This window comes from Rhinolophus hipposideros, assembly GCF_964194185.1.
Source record: "Rhinolophus hipposideros genome assembly, chromosome: 20".
NCBI lineage: Eukaryota > Metazoa > Chordata > Mammalia > Chiroptera > Rhinolophidae > Rhinolophus > Rhinolophus hipposideros.
Window position 1 is genome coordinate 48848137 of NC_138066.1, and position 18449 is coordinate 48866585.

Below are 18449 nucleotides of genomic sequence, written 5' to 3' on the forward strand. Positions count from 1 at the left end.
TGGCTCCCTCCCCAGCTTGGCCCACCGGCTTTATAAGGTCACAGGTGGCCAGGAGCAAGCTTTACAGCACTAACCAGCCTTGGGGCCCAGGTACGAGCTCCCTCCAGGAACCAGACTCCATGGATGGAGCAGAGGGAGCTTGGGGAAGCCCAAGATGGCAGAGCTGGCTTGGCCCAGGGGCAGCCACCTGCTGGGCTTGGGGGAGAGGCCCATAGTGGCCTGGGCTCAGCCAAGCTGTGACTGGGTGCCACAGGCAGTGCTCTGGGGCTGCGAGTTTGCCTCGCCCTGGTGCTCAAAAGCTCCACGTCTTTCTCCAGAGGGCTGGACACAAAGCAAGATGAGGCGGTTTCTGAGGCCCGGACACGATCCTGCGCGGGAGAGACTTAAGCGGGACCTCTTCCAGTTTAACAAGGTAAGGGGGACGTGGGACACACTACCAGGAGTTTATGGTGAGTACGATGTTATCAGCCTCCCCACAGACTGGGACTCGGGCGCTCAGGTTGCCTTTACCTGAATTAAGATACTTAATGCCTTATGGGAATCTGATTGGAAATGGGGTCTGGTGAGGGCTTTTCTGGGAAAGGCCAGTGGGAGGCTCAGGAGCTGGGACTCCTTGTCCCAAGTATCACTGGCTGTATGACCACTGCAAGTCACTTCGCCTCTTCCAGTCTGTTTCCCCACCTGTGAAATGGGGCTAAAACAATCCCGCCTATCTCTCACAGGTTTGCTGAAGAGGGAGAGGAAAGGTGAAAGGACATTGAATCCTGTAAAGTGTAATAATGTTCCTGAGATGCCAGGTCCCTTGGGGTAGTGGCCACATGGCTCTTCCCTCCCTCCTCAAATTGCCCTGTCACACAGGGCGTCCAGCGGGGTCTCTGGTCCTGCTCCCCACATAAGAACACAGGATATGGTGAGGCCAAAAAGGAACACCCACGGAGCCATAGGTAGGGCAGTCATATCACTATAGTCTCGCTGGCGGCTGGGTTGGAGACACAGGAAACAGGAACCACACTATCTGCAACCTGCTGTCCACCTCTCTGCAATCTGTAACCCGCACTCCGCCATGCTAACTGCAATCCGCTCTTGCTAGCTCAGCCACCATGTTCTGGCTAGCCCCCATTTTTTTTTTTGCTAGCATAGCCACAGCAGTTATATTAGTAGCCAGTGGCTCAACGGTTACAGCTGACGGCCAACTAGCCACAGCTGATGGCCATCCAATCACAGTTGATGGTTGTTTACTACCTGAGCCAGCACTTTTCTATGTGAGGCCGAGAGCCTGGAAACTGCTTTTTGGGGCTTTGTCCCCACATACCCCCAAATGAAAACACAGCTTTCCCTGTAGGCAGAACACATGATTCCTTTTGGCAGGCTCCAGGCCTGGGTGAGAAGGGAGAGGCACCTGGGAGAACGGGCCAGGGTTGGTATTTGACTGCCCCAGCCCCACACCTGCTCTTGAGGCTCCCAAAGCCAGAGTGACCTGTCACCTGAGATCACAGGGAGGGTCCCAGAAACTCCCAAAGGGGCTGGCGCCTGAGAAGGGCAGAGCTGGCCTGTAAACGGTAGGAGAACGGCGTGGATTGCGGCCACCTAGCAATCTGCAGCTGTTTCGGGGTAATTAGCTTCTCTCACTTCAGCTTTGATCTAGGCCCTTGGCCTCCGTGCCCAAGCTTCCCTCTGCCCCAGAATGTGGACTGCAGGAAGGGGAGCACCTGGGGTCCCCTCCAGGATGTGAGTCCAAATCCAGCTTCACCACTTAAAGCTGGGAAAGCCTGTGCTCGTCCCCCACAGCATAGGCTTGTTACGAGAATTCCATGGCGTTCCATCATCTAAGTGCAAGGCACGGTGTTCCAGGACCTTTAGCTGCTGTTCCAGAGGCAACCTCCAGGGCAAGAGAGCTCCCAGGGGCTTGTTCGAGGTGGGTGGGGTCCCAACATGCCCTGCCATCTTCCTCTTACTTTCTTGACCTGTGGGACGTGTTGCTGCCCACGGAGCTCTGCTATGAGGCCGCTGGCCTCTGAGATCAGGCTTCCCTAAATGAGCGCCTCCTCCAACTGGCAGAAAGAAGCTGTGGGAAGGGCTTCTGGGCCCCGGGAAATGGGGTGCAGGTGTTGGGAATGGGAAAACCTTAGGGCCCCTGGGACTCCCAAGGGAGCAGCCCCTGCGTGCTGGTCTCAGAACCTCAGCACCTACTGGGGGTCCTGGGTGAGCCCCATGTGCCTCCATTGCCCCTGGTGATGTCAGATCTCACACCCTGAAAAGGTGGCCAGTTTCCGTGGAAACCGGATAAACAGGCTTAGCAAGGAGGGATGAACCCCCGTCCCAAGTTCCAGTGTTCAGTAGGGTGAGGCTGGGGTGCGACTTGGGTGGAGGAATGTTTCCCACCATGCCCCACAACTGGTGGTCCCCACATTTGGCCACCCCACCCCCAGACCTTTAGGGGTGGGGGTGCGGAGGCTCCTGGAATTCCTTCCTCTTTCTATTCACTTGGAAGAAACTTGCATTGATCATCTACCGTACGTACTGCCAAGGGCCGGGGCTGTGGGCGTTGCAGATGATAAGACTTCTGCCCTGCCCGCCTTGACTTTTATAGTCTGGTAGGAGGGAGGGAGCTGAGGGTCTGAAATTCCACTTCTTGGGAGTGGAGAGTCTTATGAGTCGATCAGTCTCATCTAGGCTCTGGGTGAACGGTGAAGCCTGAAGGGTTGGGATTAGAGAGGGAGGCCAGATCCTAGAAGCTTTGGGAACCTGGGCCGTCCCTCCCACGTTAGCCCCTCCCTCCCCAGGCTTCCCCGAGGCCTTGAGGCTGGAACTTCAGAGTCTGGGCCTGACACACCAGAGCCACGGTGGGTTCTGAGCAGGGGAGTGAATGATCTGATTTGCAATTTAGAAAAGAACTCTGGGCCCTTGTTTCCTGAAAGGAGACCCATTGCACTGACTGGATGGAGGCCAGGCAGTGGAAGTGGGGCACAGGACATGGGGCATGAATAAACCAGGGTGTCTCAGCCTCAGCTCGGTTGGCATTAGGGGCTGGCTGTGTGGGGAGGACACTGGCCAGCATCCCTGGCCTCCCCTCCCCAAGGGGCACAACCAAAACTGTCTCCAGACATTGCCCAGTGCCCTCTGGCAGGTAAATTGATTCCTGGTTGAAGACCACTGGATTAGAGAACGGTTTAGGGCCTGAGACTGAGGGACAGGTGACAGTGGGAGTATAAGAGTGAAGGGGACAAAGTATTACTTTGTCTTGTGCACCTGAAACTAATAAAAAAAAAAGACTTTGAATTAAAACTTTAAACCAATAAGAACCTAAAAATCCATCGATAGGATATTGACTAAATAAATGATCATATATCCACACAATGGAATAGCATGTAGCCACTAACGATGATGTCATAGGACAAATATATAATAATATGAAAACAAATTATGATTGAGTAAAAAGCATGAATACAAAATAAAATGACTGCTTTTATTTTTATAAGTAAACACACAGGGAAAAAAAAAGAGCGAAGGGAACAGGGCAGGGAGGTGGGTGTCCAGACGACTGGAGGGTCTCCATCCTTGTAGGCAATGGTGCCAAGCTCTGGCATAGGGAGCCCAGGAGGGGCAAGGAGCAGGTTCCAGGGAACGTGATCCATCTGATTTGGACAGAATAGCAACAGTGATCTCCATTTACCAAGAGGCAGTTTCCCCCAGGGTTAGTGGTGCCAACCCCAGAACCTGTCTGCCTGAGTTCAGCAGCTGAGTGACCTTAAGCAAGTCACATGCCTCTAAAATGGAGATGATAGAAGCTACCCCATAGGGTTGGTGCGAGGATTAAACGAGTTAGTGTACAAGTTGAAAGGCCATCCATGCATGGCCAGTGGCTACAGTGTCAGCCAGCTTGGCTTTGTAGACATTATCTGCTTGAGGTTGAGTTTGGGGATCCTTGGGACCCTCAGGTGAGGGGGTCCTAGCAGTCAGTGGGAAATACAGAGCTGCAGCTCTAACCTTCAGGGGGCCTGCAGTTACTCGCACACAAGGAGAGGGTGAGCCATGTGGAGAGTTCCCACATCTGGTGGAGCGAGCAGTGTCCAGACCAGACCGGCGACTGGTCACCTCTTTCAAGGGCTCCATCTTGGAAGTGCCAGTCTGCAGGGCACTGCGGGGGCAGGTGGTTGGGACAGTGGCGCCATCATATGCCTGTCCCAAGCAGCTTCCAGACTGGCGTCGATCCCAAACATCCATGCCAAGCAAGGGGCCTCAGAGACAGCAGGGATCCCCATCGGCCCAGGGGGCTGGTGAGTAGCATGTCCTGTGTCTCTGGCTTCGCTACCTGGGAAGGAGCTGTGTGTCTGTGGACAGATCCTCTGAACCCTCCGCCAGGGACTGGCTGCCAAATGGGCGACTCCAGTTCACCAGGGGCTCTTTGCTAAGCAGCAGAGGGGCCAGGCAGTGCGGTGGTTAGGAGCCAGATGCCCTGGGTGTAGCTGCCAACGGTGCCACTTTCTCACTGAGTGACTGTAGACATGTTACTTAACCTCTCTGCTTTTTCACTTCCTCACCTGTAAAGTGGGCACCACAATAGTCTGCATCCAGATTGGTGTGCTGAGTGAGTAAGACTGCTCGAATGGGGCCTGGCCCACGGTTGGTGCCGTACCATGCTTTGCCTCATCCTCACGATAGCTCACAGATGGGTGGTATTCCCATTCTGCAGGTGAGGAGACTGAGGCCTCCAGGGCTCGCACACCCTGAGCATGTTGTGGGGGGCACTGGCTAGGAATGAGGACCCCTGGTGCCCTCAGCTGTGTGGTCTGAGGGCGGTGACGTCACTTCCTGAGCCTCAGTTTCTTTGCCTGTGAAGCATTCGTCTGTGGTGTGTGGTGGGTCCTCAGGATGTTGGGAAGACAGACGAGTCAGCTGGCATTGCCAACAGGGCCACTAAGGACCAAACAAGGGGACTGTGGGACCCACTGGACACCTCAATAAAGAGGAAGTGGCTCCGAGCAGAGCAGCTCAGGTTGGAGTAAACCCCTTCCTTGAAAATCCCTTGAGGCCTCTCCCTGCCCTGGTGAAACTGACCAGCCAGTTGATAAGGGTGCCTGGGCCCTTCCTGCCCAGGCCCACCCTCCTCCACCCCCAGGCCCTGAACAAACAGAGTGTTCCTGACCGGCTGCCCCTGTCCAGGGCCGGGTTGTTTTGTCTTGGCTTTTTCGTGCCTGGGCCCCTGGTGTCAGGTGACAGCCACACAGGGAGGGCCAGGTTTCTGCCACCGCCAGGAATCTAAGCTGACCACACCCAGTATGGAGCAGTGCCACCTAGTCAGCTGGGCGTGCCCCCTGTGGCCCTGGGCAGACCTCCTTCCCGACCCCCAACAAGTGCTGTGGACTCCTCAATCCTCAGTCTTGGCCAGGTCTCCCCTAGCTGAGGACAGGACCAAGGGCCTCCATGCTCTCTGACAAACAAGCTTTACTCTCTCTCTTCTGGGAACTGAAATGGGGTTCCGGAGCCAACGAGACAGACAGGGCTTTCTCTCCCACCCCACGCTAATGTTGCACTTTGGCGGCTCCTACAAATCTCTCCTTTCCCAACTCCCTGTCAAAAGGATTCATTGTTCTCTCCTCCCTTGGCAGAGGTTACCTGAGCCAGTAGCAAGGTGGGGGCAGGGCCAGGTAGGCTGGATGCTGAGCTCAGGAGGTAGGGAACGATGGCTGTCAGGTCAACTTCCCAACTTGAACTTGAACCTGAGCTGGTGAGGCTGGGGTCTAAAGCTAAGAGGGCCATCCCTGGGATCCGTGCCTGCTGGCCCAGGCTGAGCCCCGCCCCACCCTGTCCTGGGTTGCTGTGGGCCTAGGCAGTTGAAGAGCAGGGTACCCCTGAGGCTGAGTCCGCCCTCCTGTGCCCTCGCCGTGCCTTCTTTAAGGGAGGCCATATCCCCATCCTGCTCTAGGGACCAATAGAAGCCTGGAGGGGAGGTCTCTTTCCACGTGGGCCTTGTGCTCTAGTGGGGGAACTAGCTGAGTCTTAAAAGGCTGTTAGGTACTGTGGGGAGGAACAGCCAAGGAGTGGGAAGGGTACCTCAAGTTGAGGGGACAGCTGGGGCTCAGGCCAGAGGTGCCCTGAGAAAACTTCCTGCTCCCCCAGGTTGTTCCCATCACGGGTTCCTCACTCTTCCTTGTCCCCTCAGTTAACTGACCTTGGTCCCCTTCCCAGAGCCAAGTCCCTTCCTTCCCCATCCCAACAAGACCCCCTGGGCCTCTCATAACTGGCCTGGGACCCACAGGTCTCCAGGTCTCTGCTTTCAGGACTGGCTTCTATTCTCATTGCCTCGTTTGGGCATTCATGGGCCTTATTTGCATGTTGAATCGGTAGTCACCCCCCTCTCCTCCCTGGACCTGGGGAAATCCCATCACCACACTATATACATTTGAACCCACTCTCTTGGCCCCTGGCCAGGTGGAGTCATTGTGAAACCCCTCCTTATTTTGTTCTTGAGGGAGCTTTGGTCCCTCCAGAGTTGTCAATTTGGGAGAAGACGTCCCAGTGGGGAATAATGGAGAACCTTAGAAGGAAGCCGGGCCTTAGGGGGCAAGGCCCGTGTACTCTGTGGGGTGAGCTGAGCCTTTCAGCCGCTATCAGGTGATATTCTTAAGGTTCATCACGTTGGAGCCAAGGACAGCCTTGCTTAATCTAGCCATTGGTATCGTCTCATTCAATTCATCAGATGTGAAACGAAGCTCACAGAGGCCAAGTGGCTCGCCCAGCAGATGCCTTCTAAGTGTAGAGGAGGGTTCTAAGCTTAGTGGGCCTGACGCAGCCCCTGCTCTTTCTAAGCCAGTTTATGGAAAAGAAGGTCGGGAGGGGCGGCACAGCGTCCCCAGGATCCTGAAGGAAATGAGCGACGAGTAGGATGGGCCTGACCTTTGTGACCCTCTGGGTTAGGGAAAATCGGTCAACCTGCATCAGGAGTAACTCAGGTGGGATGTTAGGAGAATTTCCTGCTGTGGACTTGGTAGAATAATGTGTGTCCTAAGAGCCTCACCAAAACCTGCAGACTTTGGTTTTGGTGTTTTTCTCTTTGGCTCCGCTTTCCTGAGGCAGAATTGTCTCGGGCGATGCCTTGGCCCAATAGGAATATAATAAGAGCCACATATGTAATTTAAAATGTTCTAGAAGTCGCATTACAAACTTTTTTAAACAAGTGAAATGAATTTTGACCATAAATTCTGTTTAACCAAATATATCCAAAATACTGTTTCAATGTGTAGTCAATATAAAGTAATGAGACTTTTTTAGTTTTTCATATCTTTTTATATTTTACGTAGTCTTTGAAATATCAGGTGTATTTTACCCGTACAGCATATCTCAGTTTAGACGTTAAATTTTCTTTGGAAATACGTGATCTGTATTTAGAATTCGGAAGATTTTTCACTTGGAAAAAGGTTTGAAGCTTGGTTTGCGTGATTCCTGATTCCTGATTCTTTGGAACCCAAGAACATACCTAAAAAGTTTTCCAATAACTGAAGTGAGCATATGGAATGGAATAGAATGAACAATTTAGTCCCTTGGTGGCACGTGCCACATTGCAAATACTCTGTATCTGCGCGCGGCTGGTGGCTATTGTACCGGCTAACAGGGCCTCCTACCCAGTCCTCCAAATTCCAGAGGCTTTGGCCCTTAGCTGCTGCTGGTGGTGGTTCTAGGAAAATGCTACTGTCCCAGGAATTTCTCCCGAGCTCCGGCTGCCGATTTCCTAAGGCCCCAGCAATTGGGGGCTGGCTTGAGGTCTCGTGGTGGCCCCTGAGGAAGCTTGTCTCACACACCTCATCACGTGCCCTGCCCTCCTTTTCCTGGGAAATGTTTACATTCCAGACACTCTGCTATCTCCCCAAGGCTTTTCCAGGCTCTGCATTTTTCACATAGTTGAACGGGGACCTGGGCTGGCAGGGGGGCTCCTGCTGGGTCACTTCTGCCCTCCCAGCTGTCCCTTCCAGGTACAGCCATTTGCAAGGCCGACTGTGTACCTGGCAAAGAGCCAGGCCTGAGAGGGCCCCCTCACCTAGGCATCACCAGAATAGGCATTTTGGGAGCTCTCCTCCCCGGCCTGACCCGAGCATGGGGCTTCCATCCAGATACCACTGGCCTGGACTGGACAAGCAGGCAGGCAGGAGGTGATTTTGCTACGTTATCGTCCCAGCTGTTACCAGGACTTAGCTCTTGCCTTGAGGCCTGACAGGACATTCAGGGGAAGCCCAGAGGAGAGCCCTGGGCCTAAGGAGAGCTACCTCTCCTTTTTCTACAGGATACCCTCCAGTTTAAAAAAGAAGAATTAAATGTTTTTTAAAAGTCTTTAAAGCAGCTGGCTAGCCTCCTTTGACCTGCTCTAATCTAGTTCTACAGGTTCAGTATCCCCTGGGGTGGGAGATGAGGGATAGGGTTAGCTGGTTCAGAAACAACCAAAAACCTTCCTGAAGATGGTTTGTAGGTGTAAATCTGTATTGTTTGTTTCCGCATCTTTTAAACCTATAATCCCATCCCTGGGACATCTCCCTGAGGAAGTACTCAAAGTAGCAGGAAAGGTGGGAGTCCAAGAGTGTTCCCCAAAGCAAGCGGCAATTGTAAAACCTCCTGAAACAAAGAAAACATTCAACAACAGAGGCCTGATGAGTTAGGACACCTCCACATGGAATGTTCTTCAGCCGTTGAAGAGTCGTGTCAGTGCTTTTAACAACCTGGGCTGGCTGTAGGTGGGAGAAGAAGCCACAGAGCTGCCCATGTATACATGTGCCATGTGACATGATCCCAATTAGGTGTCTGTTTTAAGTATAGGTACACATGTGCATACACTCACAAGCACAGCAAAGAGACACACTCCGAGATGTTAGCAAGGGTTACTCCTGGTTGTGGGAATATGGGTGATTTCTTTTTCGAACTCCTTTATGTGTTCCAACTTTTCTGTAATGTGTATCACTTCTGTAAGAAACGAGCAAAAGCATGTGTCTGCGACAACACTCCAGAAACTTACTCTCTGGGAAGATGGAGGAGAATTCACAGTGACAGGAAGGCCGTGCAGAGAGCAGATGTTCAGGGCTGGAGAGCTGGGAAGGGCGACTGTGGGTTCCACAGGCCGCAGGGGCCAGCCCAGGGCTGTGATGCAACCAGGTCTCCTATGCCAGCCCCCCAAAGCTTCCTGTACGCCTGCAGGAGGGCTGGGTCGGTTACCCACAGTCTGCATAATGGAGGAACCCAGTCAGAGTTCCTGGAGAGTGAGTGGCCAGCGTGGGGTCGGGGAGAATGAGCTCCCAGGGGTGGATGGCCAGGTGGCCAAGGACCGGGTCAGCAGTGGACGGAGGGTGGGGCCCAGGTGGGTCTGGGATTGGCTGCACACTCAGGTATCTGGGGAGGAGCCTGCAGGGGACTAAACTCCTTCCTCCTTCTGGGGGAGGCTGTGTGCTGTGGATTCGCCATCTGGCACTGGCCTGCCCCGGCCAGAGCACGAGGGGACGTGTCCACAGGCCAGTGTGGTTCTCGTTGCAGACAGTAGAGCATGGCTTCCCGCACCAGCCCAGCGCCCTCGGCTACAGCCCCTCTCTGCGCATCCTGGCCATCGGCACCCGCTCCGGAGCTGTCAAGCTGTATCCTTTCCATCCTCCCAGCTTCTGCCCAGGGAGGCCCTGGGAGAGGTGGGGACCTTGGCATTGGTGAGATTCCGGAAGGACCCCCACCCTCCAAAAAAATAAATAATAATAATGATTCCCAGGATGTCCTAAATGTCCTCTCAGGAGTCAGCCCTGAAGGCAGTTAGTGGGTCAAGAAGCTTTTTTTTTTTAACCTTTTTCCCAATAAGAGTCAGTAGACTGTCCCGAGGCTCTGTCCAAACCAAGACAGGGTGGCCTTGGGTTAGAGGCGCTGTGCGAGGGAGCTGCTTTTCCAGATTCAGCCCCTACCGTGCATATACCCTGCACACACGTGTGCGTGCAGACACCAGAGGGTAGAGTGGACCCCTGCTTGGTGGGGGCAGTCCTCCCCTGGCTGAGGCTGGACATTGTCCAGTTTGGTCACCTTTTTTCCAGGGCATTGGTTCTGGGCTGACAGGGGCTCCAGGCCTTTTCACAGGCAAGCCCACAGATTCCAAGATGGCGGCCTGGGCTACACTCCCAGTCTTGGGGTACTCCTACCCCATCTGACCTGAGCCCCAAGGGTGAGCCAGGGTGGGACCCAGGGGAATTTGGAGCCCAGCTGGCCTCACCAGTAAAACTGTAACTCCCTCTGCTGCATAGGTGGGGAGGGAGGCCGAGTTGGATTGGAGGGTGAACACGGAAGGGCAGGGGCTGGGTCTCACGGCTGGCTCAGCCCTCCCCTGGCTGGTTAATCATTGCCAGGCCAGGGCCATATCCTGGTTACCAAGATTCATGGCCAGGGCTGCTTGGAGGGGGCCCACAGGGGTGCCCTGTGTTCTCTCACAGGTGCCACCAAGCGGTAGCTGATGAGTCTCTTGCAACTCAGGTTTTGGGGTGGGGCTGAGGGTGGCAGTGAGCAGCCTAACAAGTTGCTAAGGTTTCCCCACCGGCCTGGCTACGAAAGCTCTACCTGCTTGGCTATTTCCACCCTCAGGGCTCAGGTCACTGGCTGAGGCCCTCGAGCCAGGGCCATTATGTCTCCACCGCACCCCAAGCCCCAGTCCCTCTGTCTAGAGAGAGGGCGAGCCCTCTGCCACTGGGTGTTTACACTCCTGAGCACGAGGGCCACTGGAGCTTGGGCAGGTGGGATGGTATCCTGCTTTTCGGAGCTTTTCCTGAGCCTGTTACTCCTAGCTATGGTGCCCCAGGGGTGGAGTTCATGGGGCTGCACCGGGAGAACAACGCCGTAGTACAGATCTACTTCCTGCCTGGCCAGGTGAGGAGTCCCTCCATGCCTTTCCTACGTCTTCCAGAAGTGGTGTGTGGAGAAGCAGGCTTTGGTGACCCTGGGTTTGGTGCTGATGGGGGGACCTGGGACTGCCTCCCTTTCCCAGCTGCGGTTCCTGGGCTTCCCTAAGAGCAGCTGGGGGCCTTTGGTTCTGGGGCTCTCTGAGAGCGCCCTGGTGAATGCTGGCCCTCCCTGGTCAAGGAGACAGTACATTCCTGCCCCCGTTTCCTCCATAGTGCCAGCTGATCACCCTGCTGGATGACAACAGCCTGCACCTGTGGAGCCTAAAGATCAAAGGCGGGGTGTCAGAGCTGCAGGAAGAAGAGAGTTTCACGTTGCGTGGCCCCCCAGGGTAAGGGTGCGGTCCCCTCACTTTCCCAGCCAGCCTGACCTGTGTACCCAACCCCAGGGTGCCATCACCTTTTAAAGGTCCTGTAGAGCCCTTGGTGATCCCGGCAGGTGTTTGAGCCAATACGTCTCCACCTGCAGGTGCTCTGGGTGGAATGGGTGGGACTTGGGCCTGCCTCCCTCCACCCCTCACAGTGTCTGTGCAGGAGGCTCCAAGGGGGTTCTTCTGCCTCTCAGCCCAAGCTCACTGCCATCTGCTTCCTGTCTTGGCGGAACATAACCAACATGTTTGTCCTGACCTGAGACTCAGTGGACCCTATTAAAGGATCTCAAAGGCCTGCTTTCCTGAGGCATGGCCTTCCCTAGGGCTGGCGAGGACAGCCTGGATTTGGGGAACCTACTCAGGAGGACGCCCCTGCGTGCGCTGCAGCCAGCTCATGGGCAGCTGTTCCCATCCACAGGGCTGCCCCCAGTGCTACACAGATCACCGTGGTTCTACCACACTCCTCCCGTGAGCTGCTTTACCTGGGCACCGAGAGTGGTACCGTGTTTGTGGTACAAGTGCCAGCCTTCCGCACGCTGGAGGACAAGACCATCAGCTCGGACGCCGTATTGCAGCGGTGAGCCCTCAGCAGACTCTCTTGGTTTTAGGAGCCTGTCCCCTTGTGTGGGGCATGGCCTTCTCCCTTTGGTCCCAGTAATGTCTCAGGAGCTAATGATTTCTCTCCTGGGAAGTCTATGGGGATGGGAGGAGAGACGCAGCTCCCCAGCTGTCCCCCAAATTAAGAATCTCACCCCATGGTATATTACCGTCATAGTTGTAAAAGGGGTCTTGCGGGTAACTTGTCATGTCATTTAAAGCTAAGGAAGATGAGGCTCAAGATGATTGTGTAGCATCACTAACTTTTTTTTTTTAATTTATTGGGGTGACAATTGTTAGTAAAATTACATAGATTTCAGGTGTACAATTCTGTATTATCACTAACTCTTAGTCCAGCATTCTTTGCACTGATGCCATGTATTTCAAAACCCCAGGGGCTCTGCAGTGTGGCAGAGGGGACCGGAACTGCCCTGCTTCAGCTGAGCTTCTGCTGCTGTTAGTGCTTTGCAGTCTGTGCTCGGTTTCCGTTTGCACGCAGGCTCCGTGGCCGACAGCCCTTATAGCCACAACCTTGTAGTTTTCTGCAGATCATTTTGGAAGCTTTGCTCCTTGGTAGTGGTGTCTACCATAGAGAGGGAGTCAGACCAGTCAGATCGAGTCTGGGTCGAAAGGGAGGAGATGAAGGGTTTGGTAGCGGTAGAATGTTCTGCAGGTCCGAGTGGCAGGCTGAAGGCTAGGGTTTTGGGGCACTTGTGAAGGAACAGTCTGTCACCCCAGGGGACGGTCCTGGGGTGAGCGCCATCAGTCCTGCCACACAGTTTTCTTTTGATGTTTTTCCTGATGCGTCTCTGTATTTTCCGAAATGGTGTAATTCTCGCATTGTTTACTTTTAAGAGAAATTTATTTTTAATATTAGTGATAGATCGATATAGAATCATTCAAATGCTGAAACTTTACAGATAAGATTAGAGGATCCTTTGACCTCCTTCTCCCAATAATTCTGACTCCAGGTGCTGGCCGCGTATGGTGCAGTGTTGGTGTGGGGATGTGCCTAAGTGTAGAGGGGTTCCGTTAGGCTGGGGGCCTAGAAATGCCCTCGGGGTCCGGGCTGTTTCCACTTCGTGCTCGCCATCCTCAGTGTTGGCTGTTGGTCCCATGCCTGCCACCTCGTGGTCTTCTGTTAGCTGCAGCACCTCCAGACTTCATATCAGCATTCTAGGCCCAAAGAAGGAGGAGCGGGTCAAGGCTCAAGACCAGGCCAACTAATAGACAGCTTTGTTTTGTGGGTCTCACAAGCTTGTTTTTATGAAATCCCACCTCCTTACAAAAATGCACTAAATGTGAATGTGTAGTTTAATGGATTCTTGTGAAGTAAGCACCCCTGTAGCAACCCCACCCCCGGCAAAGAAGTAGAGCTTGCCAGCCCTCAAGAGCCTTCCCAGTCACCACTCCTTCCCTGCCCACCAGGTAACCACCACACCGACTTTTCTGGCCATCGCCTCCTTGCCTTTCCTAAGTTGTCCCGGCTGCATGTGCGTCCCTGTGGGGTTTATAAGTGCCACTGTCCTCTACGCGCTGCTCCTCCTCCCCTGGGTGCTGTGTCCTAGCAGTCTGGCCGTGCTGGCACGTTCAGAGCCCACTGCCACACGGAATGCCGTGGACAGCTGTGCCATGCTGTTGGCCAAGGCCCGGGGATGGACATGGGTGTGGGCTCACAGTGTCTCCCTCACCCAGGTTGCCAGAGGAGGCCCGCCAGCGGCGCGTGTTTGAGATGGTGGAGGCTCTGCAGGAACATCCTCGGGACCCCAACCAGGTCCTCATTGGCTACAGCCGGGGCCTCGTCGTTGTCTGGGACCTGCGGGGCAGCTTTGTGCTCTGCTATTTCCTCAGCAGCCAGGTCAGTGACGCCTGAGATGGCAGAGGGCGCCGAGGGGCACTCCCAGACCCCACATGTCACATATAGCGCCAGGGCCAAGGCGTGGGGCTGTTGGGGTGTGGGCCACGGGACCAGCGCCCTGATCCCAGCCTGTGCTCTCTCCCTCTCCGCTCCTGAAGCAATTGGAGAACGTCTGCTGGCAGCGGGATGGCCGTCTGATTGTCAGCTGCCATTCGGACGGCAGCTATTGCCAGTGGCCTGTATCCACTGACACCCAGCGACTGGAGCCCTTACGCAGCTGCGAGCCTTACGGTCAGTGCTCCTCCTGGCCCTGCCCTCTCACCTGGGATTGCCTTTCAGGGCACAAAGCAATCCTCTCTGTTCCCAGTCAGCCTTTCCTGCATTTGGGAGTAGGTTCCCAACTCGGAAGCAAACCCTGGGGCCCAGAGAGGTGAAAGCTTTGTCCAAAGCCTCAGAGCGGGTTTTCTGAGGCCCATTGTGACTTTCTCAGGGAACTGCTCAGAGAAAGACTCCCAAGCAGAGGTCTACTGAGTGGGTGTGGGGTGGGGCACCTGGCCCGTGCAGACCCACGTGCCTCTGAGGGTAGGAGGACCCGTTCCAGCTAATCCCTTTTCTTATAGGTCCCTTTCCTTGCAAAGCTATTACCAAAATCTTCTGGCTGACCACCAAGCAGGGGTAGGTACTGGTGCTCTGTCCTTTACTCTTTCCACAGCCTTCCTGGAGAACTGGAAAGGCTTCTCAGGCCTCTGCAGGGGAGGGCCGGGAAGGTCCTAGTGAGCACTTTGGGGGGTCTTGGACTCCAGGAAGGGGAGAGAGGCCCATTCGTACCTCTCATGGCTAATTCCCGAAAAAAAACATTCCTGTTCATTCCCTTTCACCTTGTAGAGAGTTGATTCAGATCATCAACTTTCAGACTGCTTTTAGCAGCAGACCCATTGCTTCAAACAGAATCCTACAGGGAGACCTGCTGTATAAGCAGGAAGGGGGGCCACTCTGGTTGAAGAAGGAATGGCTGCAGACTCAGAACCCACAGCCTTCATGCCCCCATTTCACCCCCAAGTTCTCCTGGGCTGTTGCAGTCAGGAATAGGTGGGGGTCTGCCCCACTCATTCCTGGGGACCTTGAGTGGGCACTCATCCTGAGACTCCCTCCCAGCCCCAACCCAGAGGCCAGTCACAGGGAAGTCCAAGCTGCCAGCCCAGCCTGTGGCTGTCTGGGGTGGTGTGAGGAGCCCCAGCCCACGCCCCCACTCTTCTGTGCCTGCCAGGTTGCCCTTCACCATCTTCCAGGGCGGCATGCCCCGGGCCAGCTATGGGGACCGCCATTGCATCTCGGTGGTTCACAATGGCCAGCAGACCGCCTTTGACTTCACTTCCCGGGTCATCGACTTTACTGTCCTCACCGAGGTGGACCCTGCAGCGGGTAGGTGCCCAGGGCTAGCCACTGGGACGTACATGGATGCTGGCCCGTCGTAAATAAAGAGGAGGAGCCTCCACAGCCATGCCCCACCCTGCCACTCCCTGAGTCCCCACTGCACCCCTTCTCAGTGCCACTGAGACCAGCAGCCACATCAGCCCCATTCTCCCCCTTTGCCCACCTGTGGCTCCATCTTTGCTCATCTCACTTCCTGTCCACCCCACACGCTCTTTGCCCTTCCCTGGCTCAGTTGGGACTTAGCCCAAGGGGTGGGGGGTGCAGATATGTACTGTTGGGTTTAACACCCACCCAGCTGAGGAAAGTGGGTCCTGGCTTAGACATGCGAAGTCCTCATGGGGTGAGGCAGGGAATGCAGTGTGAGGCCGGCTCTGAGCCGGCCTCCTGGAGCTTGGCCAGAACAGCAAAGCCCTGAATCAGCCTCATAAATTGGGTAACAGGCAAGACCAGAAAGGGATGGTGTCGAAACCTGGAAAGGAGGCCTGGCAGGAGAACTCCAGGAAGGCGGGCCTCCTCTCCTCACTACTCTGATCTGACAAGGCCCAAAGCCTCCAGGTGAGGGGACGGGCCTGCCCAGGACATCCTGGGCTGTATTCTCCCGCCCTCACCACCATGAGGCCATTTAGAAGGAGACTCCAAACCTGCTTTTGCTTATTTCTCAGCCACTTTCCCTTTTCCTCCCCCCCACACACACTCCGGTTCAAGCCGTTGTTTCCCAGTCTAGTTGTATAGGACACAGCTCCCTGGTCCATGCTGGTATTATGAGCCTTGCGCTCCCCCACCCCCCTTGGGGAAGCAGTCGGTTGCCAGTTGTCGGTCAGCTGCTCATAGCAGCTCACGGCACCTCTCACCAGCTGCCAGCCACTCACACTGGCCACTGGCCGCTCCTGGCAGCACAGCAGCCCGCGCAGCAGCCCTCGGCTGCTCACGGCAGCCCAGCTCCAGGGAGAGCCATTGTTCACAGTCTTAGCTGTAGAGGACGCAGCTCACTGGTCCATGTGGGAATCGAACCTGCAACCTCAGCATTGGGAGCACGGCCCTCCAACTACCTGAGCCATCAGGCCAGCCCCACTTTCCCTCTCACACGTAACACAGGGTGCTAGGAGCAGGGTCCAGTTTTTTTTTTAATCAATTCTTGTGGATTTTCTACATAGATGAGCATGTCATCTGTGAACAAAGACAGTTTTATTTCTTCGATTCTGATCTGCATACCTTGTATTTTCTTGTCTTATTGCATTAGCTAGTACTAGAAAAGGAGTGGTGAAAAAGGATATCCTGGCCTTGTTTCTGATCTTAGTGGGAAAGCTTCGAGTTTCTCACCACGAAGTATGCTGTAAAGCTTTTCGTAGATATTTTTTATCAACTTAGGGACATTCCCCGCTATGCCTACTTTACTGAGAGTATTTATTATAAGAGGGTGTTGGGTTTTGTCAGATACTTTTTCCACATTGATATGATCACGTGGATTTTCTTTCTTAGCCTCTTGATGTAATGGATTACATTAGTTCGTTCTCACATATTGAGGCAGCCTCCTTGCACACCTGAGATAAATCCCACTTGGTCACGGCATGTAATTCTTTTTTAGACATTGTGGGATTTGGAGCTTGTTTATAAAATGCAAATTCCCGGGATCCAACCCTAGAGCGTCAGATTCCACAAGGCCAGGCTGGGGCAAACTGCTTCTTCCTGGTTCCTGCAGCCCCTGACCTTTGGCCTGTGCCCCCAGCCTTTGATGACCCCTATGCCCTGGTGGTACTGGCCGAGGAGGAGCTGGTGGTGATTGACCTACAGACAGCAGGGTGGCCGCCAGTGCAGCCTCCCTACCTGGCGTCCCTGCACTGCTCCGCCATCACCTGCTCCCACCACGTTTCCAACATCCCTCTGAAGCTGTGGGAGAGGATCATGGCTGCTGGCAGCCGGCAGAACACGCACTCCTCCACCATGGTAGGTCCAGGACTAAGCCCAGCCCCACCTTGGGGCCAAGGTCTCCCATAGACTTGTTGGTCTCATTTTCTAGGAGTGGCCCATTAACGGTGGCACCAGCCTGGCCCCCGCCCCGCCCCAGAGGGACCTGCTGCTCACGGGGTAGGTGTTGCACACTCTTCTTGCATAGTAGGCTATGTGGGGTGGGAGCAGAGCCCGGAGGGGTGTGCGCCAGTCCCGGGCACTGCTGGCCTGGCATCCTCACAGCCACAGGCGGGCTTTGCCCACAGGCATGAGGACGGCACCGTGCGGTTCTGGGACGCCTCAGGCGTCTGCTTGCGGCTGCTCTACAAACTCAGCACGGTCCAAGTGTTCGTCACCGACACAGACCCCAACGAGAATCTCAATGCCCAGGGTGAGGACGAGTGGCCCCCGCTCCGCAAGGTGAGGCCAGGAGCCTGGGAACCTGGCAGGGCAGGGACAGGTTGGGCCTAGTGCTTACGGCTACTCCTGGGCCTCCTCTCCCTTGTCAGGTGGGCTCCTTCGACCCTTACAGTGACGACCCTCGGCTGGGCATCCAGAAGATTTTCCTCTGCAAATACAGTGGCTACCTGGCTGTGGCAGGCACGGCAGGGCAGGTAGCAGGCTGGGCTGGGGGTGGGGAGCGGGGGGAGGAGTGATCAGGTGACTGAGAAGTGTGCAGGCCCGTTAACTTCCTTCTCAGGATTGGGGGGCAGCACAGACAGGAGCCAACCCCCTTAGCGCCCACTGATGGTGTTACCAAGAGCGTCAGCTGCCCTTGTGGCTCTGACTTTTCCCAGTGGGTAGAGGCTGCCCTATTCCGTTAGAGCAAGGCCTTTGGATTGGTGGTTTCTCCTCCAGAAAGCAGGATTGAGGGCCAGAGGTGGGGCAGAGGCCTTCTAGCCCTGCTTGGTCCCTTGGCCCTGGCATAGGTCCCGGGTCCTTTGCTGTCCACTCCATCAGGGTTCCTGAGGTCCTGGGGTTGGCTCAGCCCATCTGCCACCCTACCCAGGTGCTGGTGCTGGAGCTGAATGACGAGGAGGCAGAGCATGGCGTGGAGCAGGTGGAGGTCGACCTGCTGCAGGACCAGGAGGGCTACCGCTGGAAAGGGCACGAGCGCCTGTGCGCCCGCCCAGGACCTGTGTGCTTCGAGCCCGGCTTCCAGCCCTTTGTGCTGGTGCAGTGCCAGCCCCCGGCTGTGGTCACGTCCTTGGCTCTGCACTCTGAGTGGCGGCTCGTGGCCTTCGGCACCAGCCACGGCTTTGGCCTCTTTGACCACCAGCAGCGGCGGCAGGTCTTTGTCAAGTAAGCAGCCGCCCAGGGTGGCTGGGGCCTGGGTCT

At 55.3% G+C, this 18449-nt stretch overlaps 1 protein-coding gene across 17 annotated transcripts in view; it reads left to right on the forward strand.

Moving 5' to 3' along the window:
• Positions 1–18449, forward strand: part of LLGL2 (LLGL scribble cell polarity complex component 2) — a 33548-nt gene that overhangs the window by 10333 nt on the left and 4766 nt on the right. For 10 of the 17 annotated variants that reach the window (XR_013991958.1, XR_013991960.1, XM_081028926.1 and 7 more), the window contains exons 2-15: positions 318–412; positions 9514–9611; positions 10791–10872; positions 11121–11236; positions 11694–11852; positions 13568–13730; positions 13889–14021; positions 14351–14405; positions 14998–15152; positions 16891–17108; positions 17182–17249; positions 17378–17531; positions 17621–17725; positions 18121–18413. Coding sequence is in view for 14 of the 17 variants with exons in the window: in XM_081028926.1 (XP_080885052.1) it covers positions 338–412; positions 9514–9611; positions 10791–10872; positions 11121–11236; positions 11694–11852; positions 13568–13730; positions 13889–14021; positions 14351–14405; positions 14998–15152; positions 16891–17108; positions 17182–17249; positions 17378–17531; positions 17621–17725; positions 18121–18413 (1874 nt within the window). In the remaining 3 variants the exon portion in view is untranslated. Of the gene's footprint in view, positions 1–317; positions 413–9513; positions 9612–10790; positions 10873–11120; positions 11237–11693; positions 11853–13567; positions 13731–13888; positions 14022–14350; positions 14406–14997; positions 15153–16863; positions 17109–17181; positions 17250–17377; positions 17532–17620; positions 17726–18120; positions 18414–18449 lie in introns of all 17 variants that reach the window. The other 7 variants (XR_013991959.1, XM_081028924.1, XM_081028923.1 and 4 more) reach the window with 1 other exon arrangement.